At 41.9% G+C, this 27,365-nt stretch overlaps 1 protein-coding gene and 1 non-coding gene across 2 annotated transcripts; one reads left to right on the top strand and one right to left on the bottom strand.

The window, feature by feature from the left end:
* Nucleotides 1-870: 870 nt before the first annotated feature.
* Nucleotides 871-25,684, top strand: LOC141908813 (LIM homeobox transcription factor 1-beta.1-like). The gene is made up of 6 exons (XM_074799026.1): nt 871-1,058; nt 19,946-20,163; nt 23,630-23,844; nt 24,570-24,669; nt 24,762-24,872; nt 25,418-25,684. Exons 1-6 carry the CDS (start codon nt 871-873, stop codon nt 25,624-25,626), a joined length of 1,041 nt encoding a protein of 346 aa, XP_074655127.1. The 3' UTR covers nt 25,627-25,684.
* Nucleotides 20,306-20,395, bottom strand: Trnay-gua (transfer RNA tyrosine (anticodon GUA)). Its single transcript is given in 2 exon segments — nt 20,306-20,341; nt 20,359-20,395. It is a non-coding gene; the product is annotated as a tRNA-Tyr (tRNA).
* Nucleotides 25,685-27,365: the final 1,681 nt, after the last annotated feature.

Raw genomic sequence — 27,365 nt, 5'->3', positions numbered from 1 at the left:
AGCTTCAAGTCCATGCCCCGGGTTTCATTAAAGAACATACGAGTTATTAGCCGAAATAGGACCGAAGCGCCATTGAATGAAAAAAAAACGCTCATTCGATAAAATCCCCGCATACTAAGAATATATGAGTATATGAGTCTGAAATGTCCTCGAGCTTCAGTGGTTTATCCGACGTTTCGACTTGATCCTTTTAGTAGTCATTTTCAGAAATACTAGGGTTAGAACAAAATTATCAATTAAATATAATGTATACAACCCAGAAAAATGATTAAAACTACATAAGGTAGAATTCAAATTGAATAATTTGAATAGGTAATTCAATACAACATAGAAAAACAGGAAACCTCTCGCACTTGTTTTTCACATGCTTAACGTCAGATTTAATCGTTCTTACAAGACGGACTGAGAGTGTTGTTCCATCGAGATAAAGGTAACATGCTTATTTGAATCGCTGGGTTAGAATTCGAAATTTGATTAATTCTAAAGCCTCATACCGATTTACAATATCGTGGAACCATAAGTCCTGTGAAATTGGAAAGAAATAGAATACTCGAATCTCGCTATTAGAACAAACCTCGTTTATGTCGTCGTAAATTTTATCGTTACTATATATGTATAGTGCTACTGCAATAAAGCAGGCTCCCACTCGGGCGTGGAGCTGAAACCCACTATATGTCAAAATCTAAAATATCAACCAATGTTATACAATTTATTCATCAAGTAAGAATGAAAATATTCAACATTTTGAGACCATCGTCAGGTGTGACAAACTTTTTTATAGGTATTTCCTGGAAGGCGGGACTGATCGACGGGAATTTCTATCATAACTACAAACTCCCTATTTCTAATTTCTCTCTGTTTTCAGGAAGTATGCCCGCGTTGAATCATAAAGAGATTTGCAGTGGATGCGGTCGACCTATTGAAGATCGGTTTTTACTAAGGGTTATGGACAATTCGTGGCATGAACATTGTCTACAGTGCAATATATGCCAGGAACCATTAACCAGGTCGTGTTTCGTCAAGGATAGAAAATTATTTTGCAAGACCGACTACGACCAGTAAGTTGATTTTTTCTTCCAGACACACATAAATTTCATAAATCCTGATTGATGCAGGGGAAATATGGGAGGTCATGACATAGATCTGGTATACAGGTACTACTAGGTTTTATTTATTAATAATCTGATAATTTTCCACCAAAAAAAAAAGGTTGAAAAAAAAGCTTGAAAAATGTCGAGATTAATGGTGAATAGGGCTGTTTAATGGTTGCCGTCTTTAAAAGCCTATAAGTTAGCACTACCCTTACGTAAAGTCGTCAGTAACCCTGAACCTTATTTATCGTCAATCTGATGATTTACCACCTAAAAAGGCTTGAAAATGTCGAGATTAATGGTGAATAGGGCTGTTTAATGGTTGCAGTCTTTAAAAGCCTATAAGTTAGCACTTCCCTTACGCGAGGTCGTCAGTATACCTGAACCTACAACATCCAGTTTGTCAGCAACGTGTGCGCCGAATTGTGTTGACCGAGGAAGTTTGTTAGTTTGTATTGTCAGTTTGGCAACCGTTTCAGTGGCGAATCCATCGGAGATTTTAGGGGGTCTCAACCCCTGCTCCGTGTTCGAAAGATTTCTGATAGTTTGCAAATGTTTATCGTTTGCCTTTTCGGTTCTGGCAAAAAAATTATATCAGGGAGAACACTGCGCTTGACCCACCCCTCCCTCCGCTCAAACTTTCTGGATACGCCCGCTGTTAGCTGCAGTGACCAGCCAGGTGCGGTAACTCTTTTCACAAAAACATATATTCCCTTTTACGTCTTCACTGGTTACTAGATTTTTGTACGGAATTTTCAACGGACAATTTCCTAATTCTCAGTGTAGATGAATAAACCACCGAAATAGCACCTTAAAGCAGAAAGAATGACGTGTCTGATCTCAAGGTCACGTCGTGGGCTTCCACCGACTGTGGCCGAAAATTGTTACCATGGCAATAATCACAGCTTGACGACCATTAGGATTTATCAACTTTGCCGACATTTCGTGGCGATGTTATGGAGATCTACGGCAGATTTTAGCGATAAATACAGATAATGTTTGCCGACATTAGCCCCCCTACCGCGTAGAGGAGGCTATCGCAATAGTCAACTGTTTAACTGATAGAAGGAACCTTATAAGGTCTCTTACACCAATCATATATTGTGAAACAACTAAAATTGTGCCACCAGTCAACTATCAAACAGCATTCAATGAATTACAAAATGATGTTGATCTCAATATCGATATGTTAAATAATAATAAACGGTGACATTTGTGAAGCGCCTATTTCAATGCGACCAATGTTCACCGGGGCCGAGTTGTTTACAGGTCGGAAGCTGATTTGAACGGGAAAATATTAAGCGCTCGTTTGAAATCATCGAAATGAATTATGTTGGTGATAATCTCCTGTTTACGGCAAATGCACATACTCCTCGTATCTCATCAAGCCTTCATTAACGAGTTTATTATTCTTCTTGTTCAAAGCTATTTGAACGTTAGTACATGAACTCGTTCGCTTTCTAGTCCAGTGCCAGGTTTAAGTCATCCTCCCCGGGAGGGATTTGAACCTGATGGCATCGAAATTGCCACGGTATTCGTACCCTGCCACACTAGACCGAGTACGCAGCTACAAGCTCTAGATCTAGCTGGGTCTCTTCTTATCTAGCTAATCGTCAACATTTAGTCTCCTTCAACAAAACTGTTTCTTCTCCACTCGTCTCAGGCGTCCCTCAAGGCTCGATTCTCGGCCCTTTCCTCTTTTTAATCTACATTAATGATATTCACAAACGCTCTAACCACTTAGATTAATTCTATTTGCAGATGATACTAACTGATTAGAATCTCACAAAAATTTAGAAACTCTAGTACAAAACATCAATTCTGACCTCAATTTCCTATATAAACTAACTCCAAACCTCGACAAAACAAAAACAAAACAAACGTAAACCTTTCTTAAATCCAAATTTCCAAATAAAAATTGGCAATTCTTTAGGTATTATGAACAAATCAAAACACATCCTTGATACACAATCCAACTTAACACTTTATCATACCCTCATATACCCACACCTGACCTATGGTCTTCTAACATGGGGACTCTCTCTAAACAAAACAACGAAATGTCTTCTTCTTCAAAAAAGGATCGTTCTCTCTCCCTCCCTCTCCCTCCCTTTCCCTCCCTCTCCCTCCCTCTCCCTCCGTCGCACTCCCTCTCCCTCCCTCTCCCTCCCTCCCTCTCTCTCCCTCTCTCTCCCTCATTATCAGCCAATCAGATATCCCGTCTTATTTTAGCCCGGGTTTTCCCATTTATAGTTCTTCCGTGAAATTTACCTCAGCAATTATACAACAAGCAATCTGATCGGTGCCGCAAGTTTTCGTGCGGCAAAGCTGCGCATGTACCTGCGCACCCGGTCTACAGTGGCAGGGGTTCGTGGCAGGGGCTGAGTGTAGCGATGCCATCAGGTTCGAATCCCTTCCGTGGGAGGATGGGTTTAAGTGGGTTGGTGTGATGTTACAAACCGATCTATTAAGAAGATTGATTTCAATTTATCCCCTTAGGTATAATCTACAGCAAATTCGATTTCATTAACTTTAGTAATGCGCTTTTTCTGTATACTGTATTCATAGGACCTATATCTGAGCCGATTAAGTTAAACTCAGGGTTTAAGTTAAAACTGGCCCCGGTTCAACAAAATGCGACTCTGCCTTTGAGTATGAACTGATTTAACACGACTGTGGAACTGGGTCACATGACTGTTGAGATATCTCACCAAGCACTCCTAAACACTTCGAGGCAAGAATGGAAACATTTTTCGAACCTTCCCGGAACATCCTGAAAATCGCGTCGGCCAAATCCTCCTCAGGCTTAAATCATAGTTTTATCAGGATGTTACCATAGTGAGAAGATACTCTCTCTGATCTTGTGAAGAGTTTGACTTCCTGAAGTATCGAGATTTACCGGAGCCGCCCGCCTCCGGCTAAAATACCGTCTTTTCATCGAAGTGGTTAAATACCGCGTTAAGACGATTGAGACACGTGACATCGAGGGGTAATAGCAGGATAGTAGGATACGGGTGAATCGCTTCAGGTGAGAGAGGAGCACAGCAGCAGCAGCAGCAGCAGCAGCAGCAGCAGCAGCAGCAGCAGCAGCAGCAGCAGCAGCAGCAGCAGCAGCAGCAGCAGCAGCAGCAGCAGCAGCAGCAGCAGCAGCAGCAGCAGCAGCACCAGCAGCAGCAGCAGCAGCAGCACCAGCAGCACCAGCAGCAGCAGCAGCAGCAGCAGCAGCAGCAGCATTTGAGCTAGAATAACGGAAATACTTGTCAAGCGTGAAAAACTACTTGAATTCATCAAGACCGAAAGTGAAACAAAAGATATCTACTGAATTTTTGAGTCATCGATATCATCAAGGGTGACTCCGAGAAAGGGTTACTCCAATGAATTTGGGATTTGATAATTTCTATGATAATTTTGAAACGACTTTTCTTGATCGAGGTTAACTATGGAACTGGGTTTATAGTCAAATTAAACCCATACACCCCAGGAACTGGGTCCAGAGAAAAATTAAACGCGCACAACTGTGGAACTGAGTGCGGAGTCAAATCAAACCCACACAACTGTGGAACTGGGTTCAGATACATGCTCACAACTGTGAAACTGGGTTCTGAGACAAATGAAATGCACATAACTGTGGAACTGAGTTCAGATACGAAATGAATGCACATAACTATGAAACTGGGTTCAGAGACAAATAAAATGCGCTCAAAACACTGTGGAACTGAGTTCGGAGTCAGATTAAACGCGCACAATTATTGTAAATCTAGGTCCAGGGTCAAATTAAACCTACATACACAACTGTGAAAATGGATTCAAATGCAATAGGCAGAATCACAAGAATCACTGCATCGATTTGGTTGTATTAGCAATATAATTGTATTATTATTGTTGCCGCCTGGCAATTGCCCCTTAAGACATGTTACAATTCAAATTAGCATATTTCTGACCATCGTCTGCCATCCGAATTGACCGCGTATAGTTCCTATCAATGACACACAGGTATCTGCGGTCATATGAAATATGTCCCTGTTGGCAACCGATATAGTCGAACACAATAATCCTTCATTAATCTCCGTAATAATTGAACCGTTATCTTCGCTTCATTAAACTATCCTCCACTCCCCTCCCTCCCCCTAAACGGCCTAGGGGCTTACATCATAATACATGCATACATATACCCGGCACCCTTCTTCTTGAACTGCCATTTGAATTAAAACTCTCGGACTTGCGAGTAAGTGTCAGGTTTCTAGGGGATCTAGCAATCAGTCCGGACAAGTGACATAATTCTCCATGACTTAATGCACATTTACGATTTGCTGTTTGCTCCTTGAGGTCAACGTGATCTACGAAATGATCGGGCCATTCGACTCAAGATTTACAATATTCTGAGGTGTGAGGAAAACGAAATATCAAATCTCTTTAAAAAACTGTTATATAAAACTTTTTACTTGGAAATCATTTTCAGTAATTTCTACATGAAATTGATTGAAAATCTTGTTGTTTCACGATGGAAATTTTTTTGTGGATAAAGTTTCGACACATATTTATCATTTTTCTTAAACTGTTGTGTCACCTGCAGAAATAAATGAACGCTTCAGTTAAAAGTACAAGTGTACTCTCTCACCGTTCCCCGCTCTCCCTTCCTCCCTCTCACTCTCTCTCGGAAATTGTTTGGATAGAAACCAACGTTGAAAATTGAAATATATTTGAAATATTTGTTGTACAAACGAATGAGATACGGGTGGTAGTGTCCTGTCTTCATACAGCTGAGTCGATTGAAACGATATACTACACGCCCGGTTGCGACACTTGTAATTCACGGACTCGCTGAAACATACGACGATACCGCAAATTTTCACCGAGTTAGATTTACACAATAACTATTTCAAGTAGGGCACGTTGAATTGGAGTTATATAAATATTTGACCCACCTGCCTCGGAACCAACAAGCCTTTTAATTATCATAACCTGTGTGGACAGAGAAAAAATGTCAAGGGTTTCAAAGTTCATTACCTCGATGAAAAAATGAGGCCTAGATAGAATATAGGTGAGATGAGATAGAGGGAGAGAGGGAGAGAGGGAGAGAGGGAGAGAGGGAGAGAGGGAGAGAGGGAGAGAGGGAGAGAGGGAGAGAGGGAGGGAGGGAGGGAGGGAGGGAGGGAGGGAGGGAGGGAGGGAGGGAGGGAGGGAGGGAGGGAGGGAGGGAGGGAGGGAGGGAGGGAGGGAGGGAGGGAGGGAGGGAGGGAGGGAGGGAGGGAGGGAGGGAGGGAGGGAGGGAGAGAGAGAGAGAGAGAGACGATTGAACCCTTGACGATTATTCTTGTATTGTAATTAATTGTTGAGAGATTATTGTGATGATAATCTAACTGGAGATGTACTTCCGGCGCGATATAGCCGATAACAGCCGACGAGTCTGAAATACCATTAACGTGACGGAGCCGTGTAATCTGTTCCTTAATCAAATATTCATTGAAGAACCGCTCGTTCTTAAATGCTATCTTTTTGTCGGGGATAATAGGGAATTTATAACGCGCTGGTTTATGAAAGGAGCCTCGTGTCAAAGTGAAAGATTGATAGAACGCGTTTAACGGCGAAAAATACGCTGCGAAAACTATCCACTTCCTGACTCGGTATTTAATGACTCAAACCAACAAATTGAAAAGTCTGATATTTTGCCGGGACCCCCCTGCGACGTGGAGCGTATAGCCACTTCTATATACGCGTTTGTTAATCATTTGAAAGCATTGTTGAACAGTAACCATAGCACCGTACCGGAAACCGACTGTGAACGCATTGAATTCTGTGTAAAAGGGAGAAACAAAGGAAAGTCTTCGGCGGACAATGATATAGTTACCGCCGGGAGAACGCTTCTAAGAGGGATGACATGTTCAGTCAATTTGTGCTTCAACCTATTCGGTAAAGAGTCCTTCCCTTCCCTAGAGGGTTAGAGTTAGACCGTATCCGACGGTTCCTGTCCGTCACAAAGGCCGCTGATAGCATATCGGTGTACCATTCACTTGGCTAAATTTCTGAAAATTACCAGAAACACAGAAAGCGTCGATTTGGAGAGGAATAGTAATTCAAATACGATCTATTAGCAATTCGTCATCAATAGCGATTCGTAAATGAGCTTAAATTAGGAAGCTTTTAGTGAACTTATAATAAGCTGAGGATCAAAATAGCGGTCTTTAAAGGTTGAATTGATTACGTGATTTGTGTTGTGGTCAGAGTTGGGTGTAGAGCAGGGGCCATTTCAACAGTAGTGTACTCCGGGTTTAGAGTTACAGGGCTATCTATGTACCACCAGCAGATGGTTGATTTTGCTGTTACGTTAAGGGTTTTGATGGCAACTTAGTTGAATTGAACATAAAGTGTCTGTCTAGGGTGCGAAATCTGACAGGTAAAATATAGATTAGTAAATTTTCAATGATAAACACTTGAGTCAAATCTTAGCAGACGGAGAAGTGTGTGAAAGTTTGGGCAGGGGTTAGAGACAGGTGTGCCGGTGTTGCGTGAAGGTTTGGGCAGGGGTTAGAGACAGGTGTGCCGGTGTTGCGTGAAGGTTTGGGCAGGGGTTAGAGACAGGTGTGCCGGTGTTGCGTGATGGTTTGGGCAAGGGTTAGAGACAGGTGTGCCGGTGTTGCGTGAAGGTTCGGGCAGGGGTTAGAGACAAGCGTGCCTGTGTTGCGTGCTACCTCTCTTCCACACCGCTGCTACTAATCATTATTAACCAAACGGAAATAAAAAGATAATTTAATTTAAACCACAACTAAAACTATCAGTACATAATTAAGTATGGAGTGTCGGGGTTCGGTTGCTGGGCGCCTAGTTCGCGGTCGGATTGAATTTTATCGTAGATATTGATAATTGGTTTGTTATGTCAATACGCGCACGCCAGACGATCGGGACGGCCCCGTCACCCGATCACACGGGGCTGGAGTGAAGTGATTTCAAGTGGTATACACGCGATAAACACCGGCCCTTCTATTTCTCGAGTACAGGGATCAACAATACGCATATACACCGATATCACCGTAGGGAATGCGGTTCCGGGAGGCGAGGGGGTTCGCGGGTGTCTAAGACGGTCGATGGAGACTTGACGTGTGGGTAATTTACTATATCACCTCTTTCATATCGAGTCTGCTTTCTCTCTATCCTCTTTTCCTACCTCTACTCTTCAACCCCCCAACCCCCACCCCCATTCTTCCCACCCTCCCTCTCTTTTCCCTCTATACCAGAGTATGATATCGCCCTCACCGCTTTCTCTTCTCGTCTCTCCTCTCTATCTCCCTCTTTCTCTTTCTCCTTTTTCCCTACCTCTACTCTATCTCTACCCCATCGTCTCCTACTCTCCTCTCCCTCTTGGTCAGAGTATACTAAATTACATGAGGTCACTCTCCTTCCCGCTGCCTTCTCCCTCTCCATCTCTCTCAAGACCAGAGTATTTGAAGTCAGCCTCTCCTTCCCTTCTCTCTATTCTCTTCTCTCTTCTTTCTCCATACCTCCTCTCTCCCCTTTTCCCTGCTCCCCCTACGCTCCCTCGGCCTTTCTCTTTCTCCCCCTCTCCCCTCCCTCCTCTACTTATCAACTCCTACGTTATCCTGTTACTAAATAATGGTAATAAAATTCATTAATCGCTGGAGATTTCGGTTTTACGTTTCGCGCTCTTGTTTACAGATGTCTTCATCGTCTAACAGCAGCCGAGAGTTGAACAAGTTTACATTAGTTTAGGATTTCAGATCGATCTCGGAGAACGACGCGCGATATTTCAAGATTTAAACACGCCAGATTCACGAGCGCAAACAACGAACCGGAAGTCCTCTGTTTATCTAGCGACATTTCGACCGCCGTCCCGAACTGTTTACTGCACATGCGCAAGTGTATCCAAGGCACGATCACGTGACCGTTGACTTCCGTTGGTAACAGATTTTATTTCGCGCCCGGCGACGATTTATCTATAGTTTTATTGACCGTCTTTTTAAACTCGTGCGTGCGGCGGGCGACGAGAATGCAAGAATTGAACGTGATTAAGAATATCGAGAATCCGCTTCCAAATAAGTGATTCAACGATTGTTCATATTTTTCCAAGTCGTATCTAGTTCCGTAGTTATAAGGTTAAGTTTGTAGGGCCGTACATGGCGGGACCGACCCCCTCCCCACCAGAAATTTTAGAGAAGTGCCCTTGTTTGCAAATATTGTGTTGTTAGATCCAATAGACATTCTATTTCAAAATTCTTCACTTAGGACTGACAAGCATTTTGTTACATGCAGAATTTCTGTTTTGTTAGAACATTATAACAAAAATCGTTATATCGGTTTTTTACTGAACTGCCCTTTTTCGGGTTCTAAGCTGTTTACGCGTCACTCTGGTGTTTGTGCGCAGGATTATGCAAATCACCTTGACGTCAGAAATGATTATCACTCAAAACTGGTATCTCCTTAAGCGAGCCGGATATATTATATTTATCCATGGTGGATGTAGAATTGTTAGAAGGGAGAACCTGAAAATTTGGATTAGGCCCTTTTGATTTGAAAGGGTGGATTTAGCAGTGAGAGGGCTAAACGTGCGAAAGATGTATGATGAAACGGAAAACTTGTGAGAAAAAGGTCTTTTCTCTCTTATCAGGGCCTGTTTGGATTTATTATGGCTTTTTTTAAATTGTCAAAAGGCTAATTTTTCCAGACTGTTTTGAAGGCGCATTCGAATTTTGAAGGTCGTTGACCTGTCCACCCGGTCCACCCCTAAATCCGCCTTTGTATGTCAAACCCAGTTTTAATCGAACTCGGTGCTTTAATTTGATAAAGCAAACTTCACCTGGTTCGATGTGCGCCACAAGCTCCAGCTATCTTGATATATCAAACCACATATTTCTATACATCGGACTCCAACTTTGTTATTTTGTCAAGCTCACCTTCTGTTTCGATTCATAAAAGTCGTCGTATAGAAACAATTAGCTAGGAGGTAAAGGTATGGAAGGAAAGGGAGAGAGGGTTAGTAAAGGGAGGGAGAGGTGGGGAAGGTGAGAGAGCTGCTTGCGTGATGGCAAACTGAACCGGAAATTAGTATAACGGAAGTTGAAACGATAGATTGCGGTCGTGAACGTGTCTCGAGTGAAATGGATGAATCTAGTTTCTCAACCACTTGACGCCGGTGAGGAACCGATGAGGAGCCCGCGGTGAGGAGTCCGTGCCGCGCGTGCTTTGAATTCGAACCCGCACGTGTGTCCATCGTCAGTCTATAATATTAATATGTATAGTCGTGCATCATCTGTCTATATTAATCATCATTCAATCGTGGATTATTTCTGATACATGTGAAGAAACCGGGAGAGGACAAACGGTCGTTTATCACTACATTTTGAAATTATATATGAAAATTGAGCCCAAATTGAGCCCGAATCAGCCATGAATTAATAATGATATCCACAACATCAACGGTTTGCACCAGATATGAATATTGTTATTTATTATGGGTTTTTCAGAGGAATTTAGATTAGATAGATGGGGCGGTCATTATTAATAGGTTAACGAAATTGTCGAAGTGGCAATTCTTTAACTAACATTTGATATCATATTGGTCTCTGCACGGATCCAGTTCCACATTTCAGGATTGGATCTGGGCCCTGAGTTCAGAGTTCAGAGTTAACTCAAACTCACATCTTTGGAAATAAATTATGAGTTTGGAGTTAACTCTAACTCACAAGGGCAACTGGATCCAGGGCCCAGTTGCACAGTCATGACGACTGAAAAAGTGGTCTTGAACTCTAAGACTAGTTTGTTAGGAACTAAGATTATCTTAGACTGGTCATAAGTTGTTAGATTAGTTATGGAACCAAAATGTGATTGGACTGGTCTTAAGTTCATAGATTGGCTATAGAACCAAAATGAGCTTAGACTGGTCTTAAAGTTTTTAGATTGGCTATAGAACCAAAATGAGCTTAGACTGGACTTTAGTTTAGATTGGCTGTAGAACAAAAATGAGCCTAGAATGTTCTTAAGTTGTTAGATTGGTTATTGTCATAATTGAACTAAAATGATCTTCGACTGGTCTTAAACTTAAGACGCGTGACTATGCAACTGGTTCCTCGTCTATAAACCGACCCCTGGTTAGTGAGGATACCCGGTTATTCATCAGCAATTTTCCATTTCGATTTTCAACGTAAGTTAATTTGTAAACATCACATATTCATCTCTCAACGAATCGTATAGATTTACAGAATTATAAACGGTTTTTACAAACTATAATTAAACTTGAACAATATTATAGAAATTTACCCAGTGATCATCCACGTATAACGTGGGTCCATTCAAATTCAAATTAGTAAAATTATTCTTATATTTGTGGTTGGGAGGGACAGTAGAACTGCGACTGAGGACTGAGGAATGATAGTCCATTGTTCCCAGACATATTGCAGCTATACACATTCAGAAAACCCAATAACTACGATTTAATTAAAGATCCCGCGACGAAAGGGTGAATTTAATAAAGCTGGTGTTTATGCGCTGGTAGTAACTGTGCTTGCGTTAACCCTTCCTGTTTCTACTGCCGCCGGGGTTATCGATATACACGCCGGTGTGAGCCCGCTGCGACTGGCAGAGGGTTAAAATTTAATAACGATTCCGCTAACTGACATGAAAGACGGATGTAGTTCTGCGAAGAGTTTACCGTCCCCTTTAACTACATCGTTCAACAAGACATTATTGCAACCAGTCACTGCATACCGCGTTACCGTTCAGATAGAGAGATGGAGAGGGGAGGGAGAGAGTGGGAGGACAGAGAATGGGAGAGAGGATGGGAGAGAAGGGATGGGAGAGAGAGGACGAGAGGTAAGATAGAGGGGAGGATGAAAGACAGTCAAGTTTCTGACTCCTCTTGAAAGAGAAGAAGAGAGGAGACAGGCCTCTGACCTTCTGATGGACTGGCCGGTAACGAAGGCTTAATCCATATCGCAAAACAGTCATTTCCCGCCAAAAAGGCTGACCACCAGACCGCGGAGCTGTACTGATTGCATAAGCCTGGATGTGGTAACTGGTGACCAGTCAGGTGAGGTGGCTGGTGACCAGTCACGTTTAGTGTGCGGTGGCCAGTCAAGCGTGTTGACTGTTGACCAGCAGGTGTGGTGACTGGTGTGACTGGTGACCAGTCACGTTTGGTGTCCGGTGACCAGTCGGGTGTGGTGGCTGGGAGGCGTGGTCACAGTCTATTCACTCACTTTACCGATAGATCATTCTCTGATATATGGACGAATGACTTTCCGAAACTAATTGAAAAGTTAATATTAAAGATATCATATCAGTTTTATTTCCTAGCGGGATTTGATAGAATCAGTTTATCGGTGAGTGGAAGTATTGATTATTTGATGTACCGATATTTACCTTTTTGACGGTCGATTTTCACAATGAAACTAATGACGTGTATAGTTAATCATCTGTATTGCTTGTGACATCTTATTATTCTGTGAATATATTTTACAAGATTTAATGGAAAGGGAAAATCTCGGCAGACGATCATCTCTGCAGACAGAGCAGCTGTCTGATAAATGGTTGCTCTGATAATATATTGATACGTCGTGGATTCGTCATCTTTTCCGATTTCAATTTATGTTTTACATTAAGTCATAATTAGACGGTATGAGAAGAACTGGCTCCCTTACCTGGACCCATATTCACAGTTGCGTGGGTTTAATTTGTCTCTGGACCCAGTTCCACAGTTGCGTGGGTTTAATTTGTCTCTGGATTCAGTTCCACTGTTGCGTGGGTTTAATTTGTCTCTGGGTCAAGTTCCACTGTTGTGTGGGTTTAATATGTCTCTGGATCCAGTTACGAAGTTGTGTGGGCTTAATTTGTCTCTGGACCCAGTCCACAGTTGCGCGGGTTCTCCCTCCATCCACCCCTCCCTCTATATTAGTTTGATATAACAACGTATGGCAGACGAACATGTTTAATTTACACATAGTGTTAGAGTTTGTTTAATTATATGGATAGTGTACAAGAACCGCAGTTTGTCGGGGTCTGTATCAATAATTACTTCATGCCAACGAACAAATGTACAATTAGACTTTTTTCGATTCATTTTCATCTGTTCAATCATTGCATTTATTAAAGCACACCACCATTCAACTCTCTCATTTTATTTCGCAATACGCATGAATGTCAAATATCGGAATCACTCTCAATTCTATCAGGGGACCACTTCGGCAGTCAAACGTCTAATTTCGGTCTCCTTTCTTCGACTAGATAAAATACTCTTTTTAACCCATTTCGTCTCATTGTAGCCCGAAGCATTTTAATTACCTGACTAAAGCCAAATTGTCTCATAAACGAGATCAATATTTTCGATCTTCCCACTGGGTCTTCCCAATGCTCAATTTTGGGCTCATAGCATCAACAATACCTAATTTCGGGTCTGAACTCGCCATCCAATAGGATCGCTCCGATTGCCAATGTTGCTTGAGAACCAGGTGCTTATCATGCGGGTTATTTTATGCGTCTACGGTACATGGTCATCTAACCAGTGTGATAGAGTTAACGCGCAAGCTGACCGTTTTCTAGTTTTACTGGGCCCATTCCTTTGAATCGATCGAGTTTCTAAAAAGTCTCCAATTCGGTGCGCGGAAATAAACCGATTTTGAGTGCAATTTGGTCCGAGGAGTGTCTGGATGTCAAACATTTTATGTCCACGTACGTACACTGACTTGCCCCCACTATTAGTTTATACTGCAGGAAATACGGCTGAGATTTTATAGGTTTACGATGCGGAAATTTGTAACGATTAAAACCACTCGATAAACAATACGTTTACTACTGATGAGTCGTTACCGATTCCGTGCTCGCGCGATAATCCGACAATATTGTGGAGCTCGTACAGTGATTAATGTGTGAATACAAATGATGTATGGGTTGCGCAGACAAACAGTGTGTCTGTATCGTTTCGGGGTAGACGTACGGACGGATTGGTCACAGCTATTGTCCTATCCGTTCTGCTAATGACTGCAACCGAACAACCAGGTTTTAATGTTCCCTACACATTTCATTGCTAATAAAACCCAAGTTCTCCCTCTCCTCTCTATCCTCCCTCTCTCCTCTCCCTCCGTCTCTACCCTCTGCTCCCCTCACTCCTCTCCCCTGCCCCTCTCCACTCCCTCTCTCCTCTCTCCTTTCTTAATCTTGCTATATTCTCTCTCATCTCCCGTCCCTACCACTGCCTGATCCCTCTCCCCTCTCCTTCCCCCTCTCCCTCTCCTCTTTCGCCCTATTTCCATTCTCTCTCTCACCCCGTCCCTACCAGTGCCTGATGCATCTCCTTCCTCCACCCTCTCCCCTACTCCCTTATCTTTCTCTCTACACCGCCTTTCTCCATTTCATCTTGGCAATAGATCAAATCAACATTTTACGAAACATGTAGCGCACACGCGCGCCCACACGAGAACCGCAGTTAATGAAAACCAATAATTTTATTAACAACAATAATAATGATAGTAACAGTAATAATCATACACCTAATCGAAGTGAATGAGAACAGCTTGTGTAAACAGTGAAACAACAAGTATTTCAACACCAGCGACACACACGTGACACCCGTCGGTGTAACACACGTACATTTCTATAGTCAGACCCCTGTCACATTCGTTCGCGATGTTTTAAACCTCTGTCGTCACAGTAAAATAGCTATATTTCGCTTTGTATGGTTTCCGTTCTATCGCTATATACGCACAAAAACCCGATCGATTTTGGTGACAGTTGTTCGAAGGTAAAATCGTTCCCATCTGTCGAAGTAAACTCGCAACAGACGATTATTGGTTACAATTATAGCGATAATAGGTTTTTTGAACCTGTTGATTTGGATTCAGTTCTAAGCGTAGCGTGTTCGTCGCGGAGTGAGAGGGAGAGAGGGCAGAGAGAGAGGGATAAAGGATTTTCATCGCCGTCAGGTGCTGAATCGTTGAAGCACGCAAAACTCTCGTCAGAAAAAAAATTGATTTATTTATTGCGACCAGCTGAGAAGAGCTGCACTTGTAACACGTATTCTTTTGTATCGAGTCTATCTATTACTACTTAACTCTACTCTTGGTGGCCGATCGTGTTGAGGTTTGGAAAACCATCCCGCGTAAATTGGACTCGGAATTCTGTATTATAGAGTAGAACTCACAATACTGGAGCCAGTTCTACAGTTCAGAATAGTTCCACAGTTTTGGGCCCAGTTCAACAGTTGAATCCAATGTCATTAGTTCAGGATCCAGTTCCACAGTGAATCCATTTCCACAGTTCAGGACCCAGTTACACAGTTCAGGACAATTCAATAACCCAGTTCCACTGTTCTTGTAAGGCCTACTCATACTTTGATTTGGGTCACTCAACTCTCTCGCCACTGATACCACTTTCTAACTCGGGGGCTCGGGGAGTGTAAGTGAGCTAACTCGGAGGCTCCTTATTGCCCCAGCGAGTATTGAACTAAATCGGAGCCTCCCCATACCCAGCGTGTGGTCTTTTGTTTCAGCAGACCGAGTGTACGCGGAAGCCGTTCTATTTGAATAGACGTTGACTCGATTCTACGCTTTAATATTAGCGATCTTGTAGCAGTCATTGACTAGTCGACTAAGTCAACATCGTTCACGGCTCAAGTCGTTTTTGTGAGTCACGAGTCGCAGAATGCCTTTTTGAAGCCACGTGCCACAGCCGACTACGCGCGCTCGGGCGCGTGGTCTGCAGCAGTATCCTCTACTTGAGGACCATGTTTGGTTCTGATAAGACTCCGGGCCCGTTTCCGACAGTTCTCTCAAAGAAATCAGTCAGTGTTGAAAAATTCTGGAATTTTCAATTATGTAATTCGATTTGAACAAAATTTTCTGAAAGGCTAAAATAGAACGATAATCTTTACAGTACAGGTCACTTCTGTAACCTGCAATAGAATTGTAATCAGTTCATTTCTATAAGTGTTGGGTCTCTTATGGTCCTCTGAAGTTCTGCGGAACTGGGTCCTGAAGTTCTGTGGAACTGAGTCCTGAAGTTTTGAACTGTGAGTCCTGAAGTTCTGTGGAACTGAGTCCTGATGTTCTGTGGAACTGGGTCCTGAAGTTCCGTGGAACTGGGACCTGAAGTTCTGTGTGGAACTGAGTCCTGAAGTTCTGTGGAACTTGGTCCTGAAGTTCTGTGGAACTGAGTCCTGAACTGGGTTCACATTGTAATTCACATGTAATTAACGTTTTTTTTTTTCAATAAGACAACCTACACGTTGATCGAGTCAACCACGACTGCAACGGGTGACGGCGGCAGCGGCCGGCGGCGGCGGCGGCGAGGGTGTCACGAGAATATTTCTCGGGTTCTTTCTCTTTCTCTGCGTATCAATTTATTCCCCGATCAATATGCTTCTGAATCGCAGTCGGTTGACAGTTTCTTTGTGCAGCGGTGTTTATCGGCTGCCGTGGCTCATTGTTATAGCATTTAAGCCAATTTTCCAGCTAAACGATGTTGAATAGCCGTCCCGTATCCCAAGATGCTAATCAGGGTGATTATACGAAACTACTAATTTCCAGTATAGCAGCTCGCCACTTTAGAATTGTCACTTCCATCTATCCCGACCCCAGAAGACAAATACCGGCCAGGTTTATTAGTTCTCGTGCGTGCGGAGAAAGTTTATACCGACCGGAAGTATTCCATTATGCGCGCATCGGTGCAGATTTTGGTCGGTTTTTTTGCTATTTTCTTTTTACTACAAATGAAAATGAGACTGATCTCCGCAGCATAGAGTCGCGAAAACGGTTAGAGATGCTAGAAAAGGTTTTGATTTAGTTATGAAAATGATTGATATAACTTGTATATGACGAACATTCTAAGTCGGTTAGGACCAAAGGAGATGTTTGAATTAGTGTCGTTTGGAGCAAAAGGTGATGATTAGATTTTAGCGGTGCACTTAATTTTCACAACATCAACAACGTCTTAGGTAATTAGAAAAATTAGCGCGGTGGAAAAGCAGTTAATGAGTGGTGATGAGAACTTAAATAGGATGGTAGACTTTTATCGTTTAGGACTAAGTCTTTCGATAAGGGTGGGAATTGCTTACAGACCTCCCTAAAGTTTGAAAATGATGATTAATTCTAGGAATCGAATAATGATTTGGATGTCATATTGACCCTATAGGAGTGGAATCTAGGCTGACTAAGTGGCCATTGACCTCACCCTAACTCTGCAGCCCCCTCCCCATGTGAGCTAGGGATAATACATACTCGATTTATAGACATAAATATTTTATTTCATTGATTTGTCGAAATAGTTTTCTAATAAAATACTCTTGATTGTTGTATTGCCTCTGAGCGAGGTGGCCGCCCAGCCGGCCGGCCCCGGACTAGATATAGAGTCGGATATAGTTTGATATAGAGTCGGAGGTAAAAATTTGAACGAGAAGCTGTGAATTCTGCGCAGCTGTGTCGACTGACAGCTGCGCGCGCAGCACCGTCAGTCACATCTGTGTAACAGCGATTACACCACATTTATCACGTAGAATTCATTTCATGGTTCAATCTTTCTCCTTTCCGCTTCGCTTTCTCACTCCCTGCTCCCTCGCTCTCTCTCTCACCCTCTCTCTCTCTCTCTCTCACCCGCTCTCTCTCTCTTCCCGGTCTCTTTCTCTGCATGCTCTTTCTCCCTGCTCTTTCTCCCCTCTCCTTTCCGTCGCGGCTTCCTTGACACGTTTTAACCCGTTCTTTGACGCGTGTAAAAGGCTCGATGAAACGTATGATCAGGCCAATGGAGAGATATTCTCGCACGGGAGGAGATTAGGGGTATCCCTATGCTAGGTTATTTTTTCACATTTATAAGCATCTATCTATAAGCCAATATCGAAACATTATGACATATTTCAATACAGTCAATCACCGATCTACCGCCCACATCGGTGCAGAACTATTTCGGCGGTATAGAGAGTATGGTGGTATATCGGGGGTGTTTTACTATGTATTTGTATAGAGTTGTACTCTATAATCTGTACTCATTGTTGAGAAAACCTGGCGGTCGGGTGGTGGTATATGGAAGGGCGGTATATCGGGGGGTGGCTGTAAATGATTTCTCTTCATGATTTCTCATCTTTTCTCGGTTATCAACTTGTCTTGGATAGTCGGTCATCTTAGTGCAGATTTGCTGATGTCATAGAGAGATTTCATGGAAGTAGCCATCTTTACCGGATGGGGTTTAAAGATCAATTCGCTTTGTTATTGATCGTGTCATGAGAGGGGCTGGGGCCAGCGTTCAGTTGTACCGTAATTGATGAATTGGGTAATTATCTGAGGCTTCCATTTTATTCTGAAGATTGTCTAGCAGATTGTCGTCGACTTTTCACGTGTGTTAGAGATATCATATCGAAAATCTAATGTCTTAACACCGCGTGTCGTTTGTCGAAGTGTCGCGAGTCGTTACGGCCCGCCTTGGCGACGTTATCTTCAAGAGCTCGGAAAACAAGACATTTATTGAATTATTAAGTGGGCAAATATGCGCGTGTAGGGTTGAATATTGCGGGTGCCTTGACTTGTGAGACGGTATAATTAAAACCCGCTAGTGGTCTTCACCGTCTACTTCCTGTTGTAAGTGTATTGACATAAGTTTTGATGGTTACAGACTGAGGCTTTCGTTCGACAGCTCTTCACCCTCTTCTGTACCCTCGTATCAGAAAACCAATCGCGATACAGATCAAACCACACACACAATATCTCCTCTGTACACTGACACAGAATATGTATATTAGCTTTATGAATATTTTGTTGTTATTCTTTGGTGCAGACTGAATGATCTTATTTATCCATGGCCCAATTTGTAAGGTTTTCTTATTACAGTTATAATTACAGTTTTGGTGCTATACAATTCGTGGCGAACTTTTGTTGACGAAAATCTTTGCTAAATGTGCCCGTGGGTCAGCCCAGGGGTGGATCTAGGGGGGGGGGGTGAATAGGGTGACTAGTCACCCCCTCAAAGGCCTTTCAAAAAATTTTATAAGGGGGTTTTTCGTGTAAATAGCCTATCTCTAAGAAGATGAAATAAGAATGTTAGCTGCCTCAGAATCAGAACTAACAGTAGCGTTGTGACTTTGTATTATACACCTTTTCTATGACGCCGTATGCTATACGAGCAATCATCGAGATGATAGCTCGTAGATATAACTTAGTGTATCTCCAGCCTTTCCGCTAGGCCGTATATGTATCCGGTAAACGGTCATTTTCCCACTCAAAACTATTTGACTTTTTCCCAATCTGTGTCAAAAAATTTCCAAAACCAGTACCATGACAAATTGCATATTATGATGACAAATGCTTGAAAAATGACCTGCTAAGCTTCCCCCAATCATCTCATTAAAATTATCAACACCTCATCCTGGCCACGGCTCAGAAGGTTGTCATTTTCAATGAAACCATCGCTCAAATGCTGTAAAATTCCACCATTTTCCTGAGGATTTTTCAAAATTTTCTGGATATCGAGGGGGGACACCCCCTAGAGCTCCTCCCGTCTCGCGGCCTTCAGTCGCTCGGAATTCGCCGCTGAGCGGCTCGCTGGTCACAGTCTCTTCATTACGTTTTGTCAGCCACCCCCTTTGAAAACCCTAGATCCGCCTCTGCAGCCATCTATATAATATCCGGAATCTACAGAATACATACTGAGACCTCCAAAAATGGCCCTTTATCCTAAGACTGAATTGACCATAAAACCGAAATATGGTCTTACAGTGGTCTGTCTGAGATGCGTCGCGCATCAGGGCTGGTTTCATAAACTAGACATAAGCCGGGATTAACACCGATTTTGTGAACCTTACAAGATCCTGAAAATCGTTTATTCTAAAAATGCTTTCAATATTTTGGTTATTCCTTTATATTTTCTAGATTGTTTGGCGCTAAGTGTAAGCGATGTTTGCAGACTATTCCGTCCAACGAGCTCGTTATGAGAGCGCTAGGAAATGTTTATCATTTGAGGTGTTTCTCGTGTATCATTTGCGGACATCAGCTTCAAAAAGGGGACCAATTCGTGTTGAAAGACGGACAACTTTTCTGCAGACTAGATTTCGAAAAGGAATTCGCGATAATGCCACTCAGTCCAAAAAGTAAGTGAGAAGAACTCGAGGAATACAGTAATATTAATTTTAGCTCAATTTGGGAGCCTTCTCATTCTCGATGACTTCAGATCAAATTTAGAAAAACAAAACGTTACGTTTTCAAACAAAGAAATTCTTCTAAAAATTCCCTTCCCTCGAGCCGGATTTGAACCAGCGACCTAAGGATGTCTACTCGTTACAACGCTACAGTCCTCCGCTCTACCAACTGAGCTATCGAGGGCGCATACGTCACCCATAGATAGATACACATACATCGTAATGGCTATATCGGCTTGTGACAGCGCTTGAAAAGGACATAGCATACTTTTTCATGAAAAATTCGAAGTGTTGCCAGCGTATTGTACGCGTCTAATAGGACTCGCCCGCTTGTGTCTCGGTCAATGCTAGTGAATGAAACATCATCCACTGACCCTCGTCCAGTTGAGCAACCGATATTTAATTTAATTGTATCAAAAAGGACACCGTATTTTGGTTAGTAATTAATTGTGTAGCGTCACCGTTTGTTTATTTGTTTTACGTAATTTTGACCTTGGTTTCCGAAGACTAACCTGACACTATTTGATTGTTTACCACGGCGTTATGAATTCACGTTTTAAAGCAGGATATTGCGAAAATTTGAGGTTTCACACAAGAAATCTGACTAAGTAACATTTCAAACGAAGCCATCAGGCAACCGACCGGCCATCGAGTCAAGTGACAATAGTTGGGATTCACGAAAAATAGACACCCATATCACGACGGATTCGGTGCCGTTTTATTGAAAAATTCACGTTCACACAAACCCCTTAAAATTCACACATTTCACGCATAACTTTTCGATTATCCACGAAGTCACGTCGCAGAAATGTTTGAACGAAAAAAATCTTGGATTGTTCATTTAACCTCACACACAACTCTGTAGTAGAAACTCGGCGCTCGGATGATTGTACGGTTAATATCGATCGCTGCTGCCGCTTCCATTGAAGCGATTTTCAATTAGAAACAGAATTAATGATTCAATATCAATCATGAATAACCGTCACAATAGAGATATTAAAAAAAAACCGTGCACCTGTGGCCGTAGAACGTGCACGTGTGAGAGTTCTACTGAATTTCACTGATATATCTATGCGCTATTCTGAATCATCAAATTATCAGATTATCAAATTATCAGATTATCAAATTATCAGATTATCGGATTATCAGATTGTCAAAGCATCAGGTTATCGAGGTAATCATAAGGTCATAAGATAAGTAACGGCAATTCGTGGCTATTATTTTGTCTGAGAACTCTGTAAATGTCTGCAGTCTATTATATATTATTGTCTGCACGCTGGTTTTTGTGGGACATTTCGCTGAAATATTGAAGGGACATATATACATAGTACAGGTACCTCGAATCAGTTAGAATACGACCAGCGAAATAGTGCAGTCTGAATAATGCACCGTCGTTTTTATATCCGTTTCACGTTGTTTTGGAAGGATTGCTAAAAAATAAAACGAAATCTACCGATCAAAATGAAAACAGGGCCAACCCCTGATGTATTTATACCCAGCGCAGATTTCAACGAAACTATGAAAATCTTCAGCTTAGAATTGATCTTTAAAATGTTTTTCCCAGCGGTGATGAGGCGGACAATGTGTGTCACGTCACTGCGCGGAACATTTGTTTCATCATCAACAGATTCTGATTGTTTTTTTTATCAATATTCAAAAAATAACTGAATAGTTTTCAAGTTACTGTAATTATCAACGGCCGCGGATGCAAATGATACGCATCCGCTGTAACTTTAATCATAAACCCGTGAGCGACTGAAGTCACATGTTACAGACGTATGTTCTGCTAATTGACTCTGACGCAAGTTAAAATGTCAGTTAATTTCATTTCAACAGTTGTTAATTACGATAACTCACAATTTAAATTGACCAGAACCAGTTGATGAAAAGTCGGCTAAGAGTTAACCACAGTGGATAGTTGACGAAGTGGCAACTGAAAGTTCATTGTTACTATGGCATTTATCCACCGATCATCTTTGAATAGCCGAATTTTGAGCAACTTGCCCCTGGGGCCGCCGGTAGTCATGGCTTAGACTTAAGACTAGTCTAAGACCAACTTTCTATAGGCGCGTTCACACGAAGAAATTTAGACCGGTCTAAATTTGGTCCGGTCCAATTTAGACCGGACCAAGCGTTCACACGGGCAAAAATACCGTTCTAAATTAGACCGGTCTAGTTTAGACCGGTCTAATTTGTCACAGTCTATAGCTAATCTAACAACTTAAGAGAAGATCACTTTTTGAACTTAAGTCACGACTGGCCTTTTTATGTAGTAGGGACGGATACAGGAGTTCACCTGGGGAGGGGCTGGGACCCGTGGACGATCCCAGGAGGTGATGTCCCTCAGAATAATTATAAAAGAAGACCGCCCGATACATTTTAGACTTATCTTGAAGTTATAATCCAGTTTCAAGCAAAAGCAACTGAATACCATCTTTTTAAACCTAAAATAGTTGTAAAGAACCGGATTATTTTTGATTATTTCAAAACTCAATGCGCAAAAAGGCTTGTCCAACTCCTTCCTTAAACCACGCGTATGTGCAAAAATAGATCATCAGTTAAAGGGGGGGGGGGCACTGGTGGATTAACATCTCACTTTCCCTACGAAAATAATGTTAGTTTCGGATGTATCGAGAGAATTAGTTTGCGCGGCCGAAAGTGGCTTCCCGAGAAATACCAAGTGTCGTTTATAAAGCACGTAAAACGTCGATTTATAAGAATTAACGACATCGTATTCGACACAGGGGGTCGTACTACTAGAGGGGAGGGTGTCCACTTTGTAAGTCTGCACCTCTTCGCGCCGACTCACTCGTCGCTATTTGCATAGTAAGGAAGTCACGTTTGAACATCGGTGAAAATCAGTTCGGTCAATATAACTACACAGATATTCCGTCATCATCATTAATAATGCATGAAACGGCACGTGAATTCGCGACAGGGCGCGTCTCGTGAAATCTGAGAACTCGGCGCCAGGTTTTGGCTCGATATACAATTCCGTCCAACCGCGCGCACGTAACTTCCTTCCGGCGTAGAACAATAAGATAGGTACTAGCCAATGCCTTAGAACAATGAGGGCTCCGGTGAACACCTCTAGAACAATGAGGGGTTGATATAGGGGCCCCGATGAATACCTTTAGAACAATGAGGGGTTGATATAGGGGCCCCGGTGAACACCTCTAGAACAATGAGGGTTTCAGAATGTAGCACTTGAAAACATCTCTAGAACAGTGAAGGTTCCAGAATGCAACCCTGGTAAACACCTCTAGAACAATGAGTGGTGCGAACGGAATCTTGAAAAATTTCAAAATCCCAAAAACCTGATTCAAACTACCGTTTCACTAAATATACATAAGTATAAATTAATTTTTTCAATACATACTAAATAGGCATAATCTATATATTTCATTTTGATTGACAGGTGATGAAGACAGTAGCGTTGAAGACAATGAGAATGACGGTGGAAAGGGCCCGAAACGTCCCCGTACAATACTAACAACGAGTCAACGTCGAAAATTTAAAGCGTCGTTCGAAATAAACCCGAAACCTTGTAGAAAAGTTCGCGAGACATTGGCCGCCGAGACAGGGCTTAGTGTCAGGGTCGTACAGGTCTGGTTTCAGAACCAACGAGCAAAGGTGAGCCGCAGTGATTCAAATCAGTGATGGATCGCTCTGAGGAGTCCATGTTGTAACCATGATATAAAATCCAACATTAAGTAAGCAAAACAGGCTAAAAAGTCTCCTTCAGCTTACATTCGATGTGACGACTATATAGGATATACTAGTCGAAAATCGCATGAATATTGGCTCAAGTAAACATCTCGGACTGTATTCTATTCTTTGTGTGCGGGAATTTTTACCAAGAGTTATGAAACTGATCCGAAAGTGTGTGGGTCCAGATCCGTGGAATTGAACCCAGAACTATGTAATTGAGTCAATAATTGAGGAGCTGGGTCCTGAATTGTGGCACTGGGTCTCGGGCTGTATAATTGGAGTCCAGAAATTAAGAATTGAGTCGAGAACTGTAGGATATGACGTGGTCGGGACACACATTAACACCAGCTGCGTCTATTCGACTGTGTCAGCTTTGTTTTTATGCTAAATTAATGACCCGTTTGAATCAACAGATAAATAAAATGGCGGTGGCGCGGGACAAACGAATATCTGGGATTGTAATCGGAATTAATCCTGGTACAATACAAGATAAACCATGTACTGTACAACGCTATTCCGCCGCCTAACTGCTATTCCCTTTCAGATAAAGCATGTATTCAAAGTAGAAAGTTGTTTTAATAGTCGCTTAACGGGTTCTAATATCACATGACCTCGGCACAAATTGAATAATTTTATTCGTTCCACAGGTGAAGAAGTTGGCACGTCGCCAAACGCAAGATGGGTCTGGGGACAACCGGAAGTCGAACGGTCGGTCGTCGAAACGACCGAAAAAGGAAGAAGACATAGGTCTGTACTGAGGTGGAAATCAGTTCCGTGTTCGAGATGGGTGAGACGGACATTTTTGAGAAAAGTTTTCAATTTCTGTTGTTTTGCTTCAGATGGTGAAGGTCAAGTGACGTCAGATCCGTCGATACCGAGTCTTCAGCCAATTGGGGAAAACCCGGCTTATTCAAATCAGCTGCGACCATACGACTCACAGCATAACCACAGTACGTTCACTAAACCTAACCATGCCAGGAAAACATGACTCTACCCGGGGCCAAAGACCACAATCCTATCCTTTCCTTGTCTTAACAGTAAAAAGATAATAATACATATGAACCACCGCGCTTACATTATTAAACTTCATTATAAGAAAAGCACAAGTTAGAAAATTAAGGTGTTTATAAAAAGAAAAGTTTTCAATGTGGATTTGAAGGCTGAGACAGATGGAGACTCTCTTAAGCTACGAGCTAGTTCATTCCAATGAGTAGGAGCTGAATAGTAAAAATTACCTCCTTCCAATAACCTTTTCTACTCTCTTCTTCCTGTTCTTTTTCATCCTGTAGAGTTTGGTCTCCGTTTTGTGCAGCAGGATTGGAATGGCGTGAACCGATTCCCTGACCTCCTAGCTCCCCTCCCATTCCAGCTCTCCCAGGCTTTCCAGCCCTTCTTGATCCCTGACTTCCCAGCCCTCCCAGACTTCACTACAGTTGGTCTCCGGACTAATTGCCAGTATCTACGATATAGAGATGTTTTCTTTCTGTATTTCCAGGTCCTCTTTACGGGTCACAGCCTTTATCAGACAGCATGTATAACTCCGATAGTTCAATGGGATTGGACGGTAGTTTGGAAAACTTGGACGAAATGTTACTCGGCGGACAAAATGTACAAAATGGACATTCGCAACAGGGATCTCTATTAAACCCGATCGATAAACTTTATTCCATGCAAAGTTCTTACTTCAGCGGAGATTGTAACTGACCAATCGGCGATCAGCGATTGATTTGGCGTACATTTTAAGTCTGTCGACGACGTTCTGTTTTGACTCGATAGATGGCGCTACGAACGCGTTCATTTCTTCCGCACTGTAATTATAAACTTTGTTATGAAACAATGTTTGAACTTGTTTTTTGTTTGTTTTGTATTAGACCACCACATCACGTGTTCAATGTTCGGGCTACCGGCACCGCTACCGGTACTATGGCAAGTGAGGATCCACGAGGCGTGCTAGTAGTTACTTCCAGTAACCGCGCTTTTTGGAGCTCGATCACATTTAGGCAGCCTAAGATTCCGGTTCAACCTTGATTGAAACTGAACGTTTGTGACAACCGTAAAACTCACTGTTCGTCACGCTATCTAGTCGCATGCCGGTGTTCGCATTTTGTATTTCTTTCAATATCTTATTTGAATTCAACGTTTTTCCCAAATAAATTATTATATTCCATGGTTCGTAATTTATATTTATTTTCAGCTTTTGTGAAATACTTTTATTTTAAACGAAGATATTTATTTCTATTCTGTGATAATTACGTAGTAAAAAAGTCATTTTATTTCAAATTTATGTATTTGAATAATCAAAAAAAGATTTCTGTTGTCAACATAGCAACCAAATCCTATATTTATCAGTCTTATTTCATATAAGGCATGATACCTAGTAATGTAAATAAACTATTTTGTAAAATTCAGTTTTTGACGAAAAACAATTTATTTTAATCAAATATTTGTTTAATGATTATTACTATAATACAGAATTTTAAGGCCAGATTGGATTTTGTTTCGAAGTAAAAATGGCCGCTTGATTTGAAATCGATGAATTTTCAAGTAAATACCTTGGGTAAAAAAAATACTTGATCTGATTCTGAGATTTCACAAAAAATGATAGAAAATAATTCCACAGTTGTGGGCTTATCTTTACAGTTAAGGGCCCAGTTCTACTGTTTGGGGGCATGTCATCCAGCTGTCGGAACCCAGTACCACATTTCCATGTTAAGTCATGGACTCTAAAACGTTTTAGAGTCTAAGGTAAAGTTCGACTCTAGAGTTAGAAAAGATTATTTTCGGAACTAGGCCCAGTGGAACGGGGTCCAATAGAACCGTTTCCAGCGGAACCGTGTCCAGTGGAACCGGTCCAGTTGAACCTTGTCCAATGGAACCGTGTCCCGTGAAATCGGTCCAGTAGAACCGTGGAGATGAGTTATTGCAAACAGTTGAACTGTATCTATGGAACTGAATTCATAAGTTCAACTTGTGGAATGAATATTTTGTGGCCTGATTTATGAGTGATGGAAGAATAATTTCTAGTCAACATTACATAAGATAACACGTGACCTCGAGTTTCTTCGTGTAAAATCTGTTTCCTTTGTATTTTTGTCTGTGTAAATAATATATCTGGAAACCATTACAAAAACCACAAATAAAAAACCAAATAAATTTTGATTTAATTGACAAAAAACGATGTTGTTGCTTTGATTCTTAATGTTGTCCTCGAGAAAGTGTTTCAAACCGTTTCAAGCCGTTGCTGGAGTCAGAAAAATAGTCTTCGAATATTGGGACTCATCTTACGGTTAGATTGACCACAGAACTAAAATCAGTTTAGACTGGTCTTAAGTTGCTAGATTGGTTCTAAAGCCAAAATGAGCGTGGACTGGTCTTAAGTTGTTAGATTGGTTACAGGAACTAAAATGAACTTAGACTGGTTTTAAGTTGTACTAGATTGGTAA

This window comes from Tubulanus polymorphus, chromosome 7 (assembly GCF_964204645.1).
Source record: "Tubulanus polymorphus chromosome 7, tnTubPoly1.2, whole genome shotgun sequence".
NCBI lineage: Eukaryota > Metazoa > Nemertea > Palaeonemertea > Tubulaniformes > Tubulanidae > Tubulanus > Tubulanus polymorphus.
Note: the sequence above shows the minus strand (reverse complement) of the source record. Positions and strands in the feature narration are given on the sequence as shown.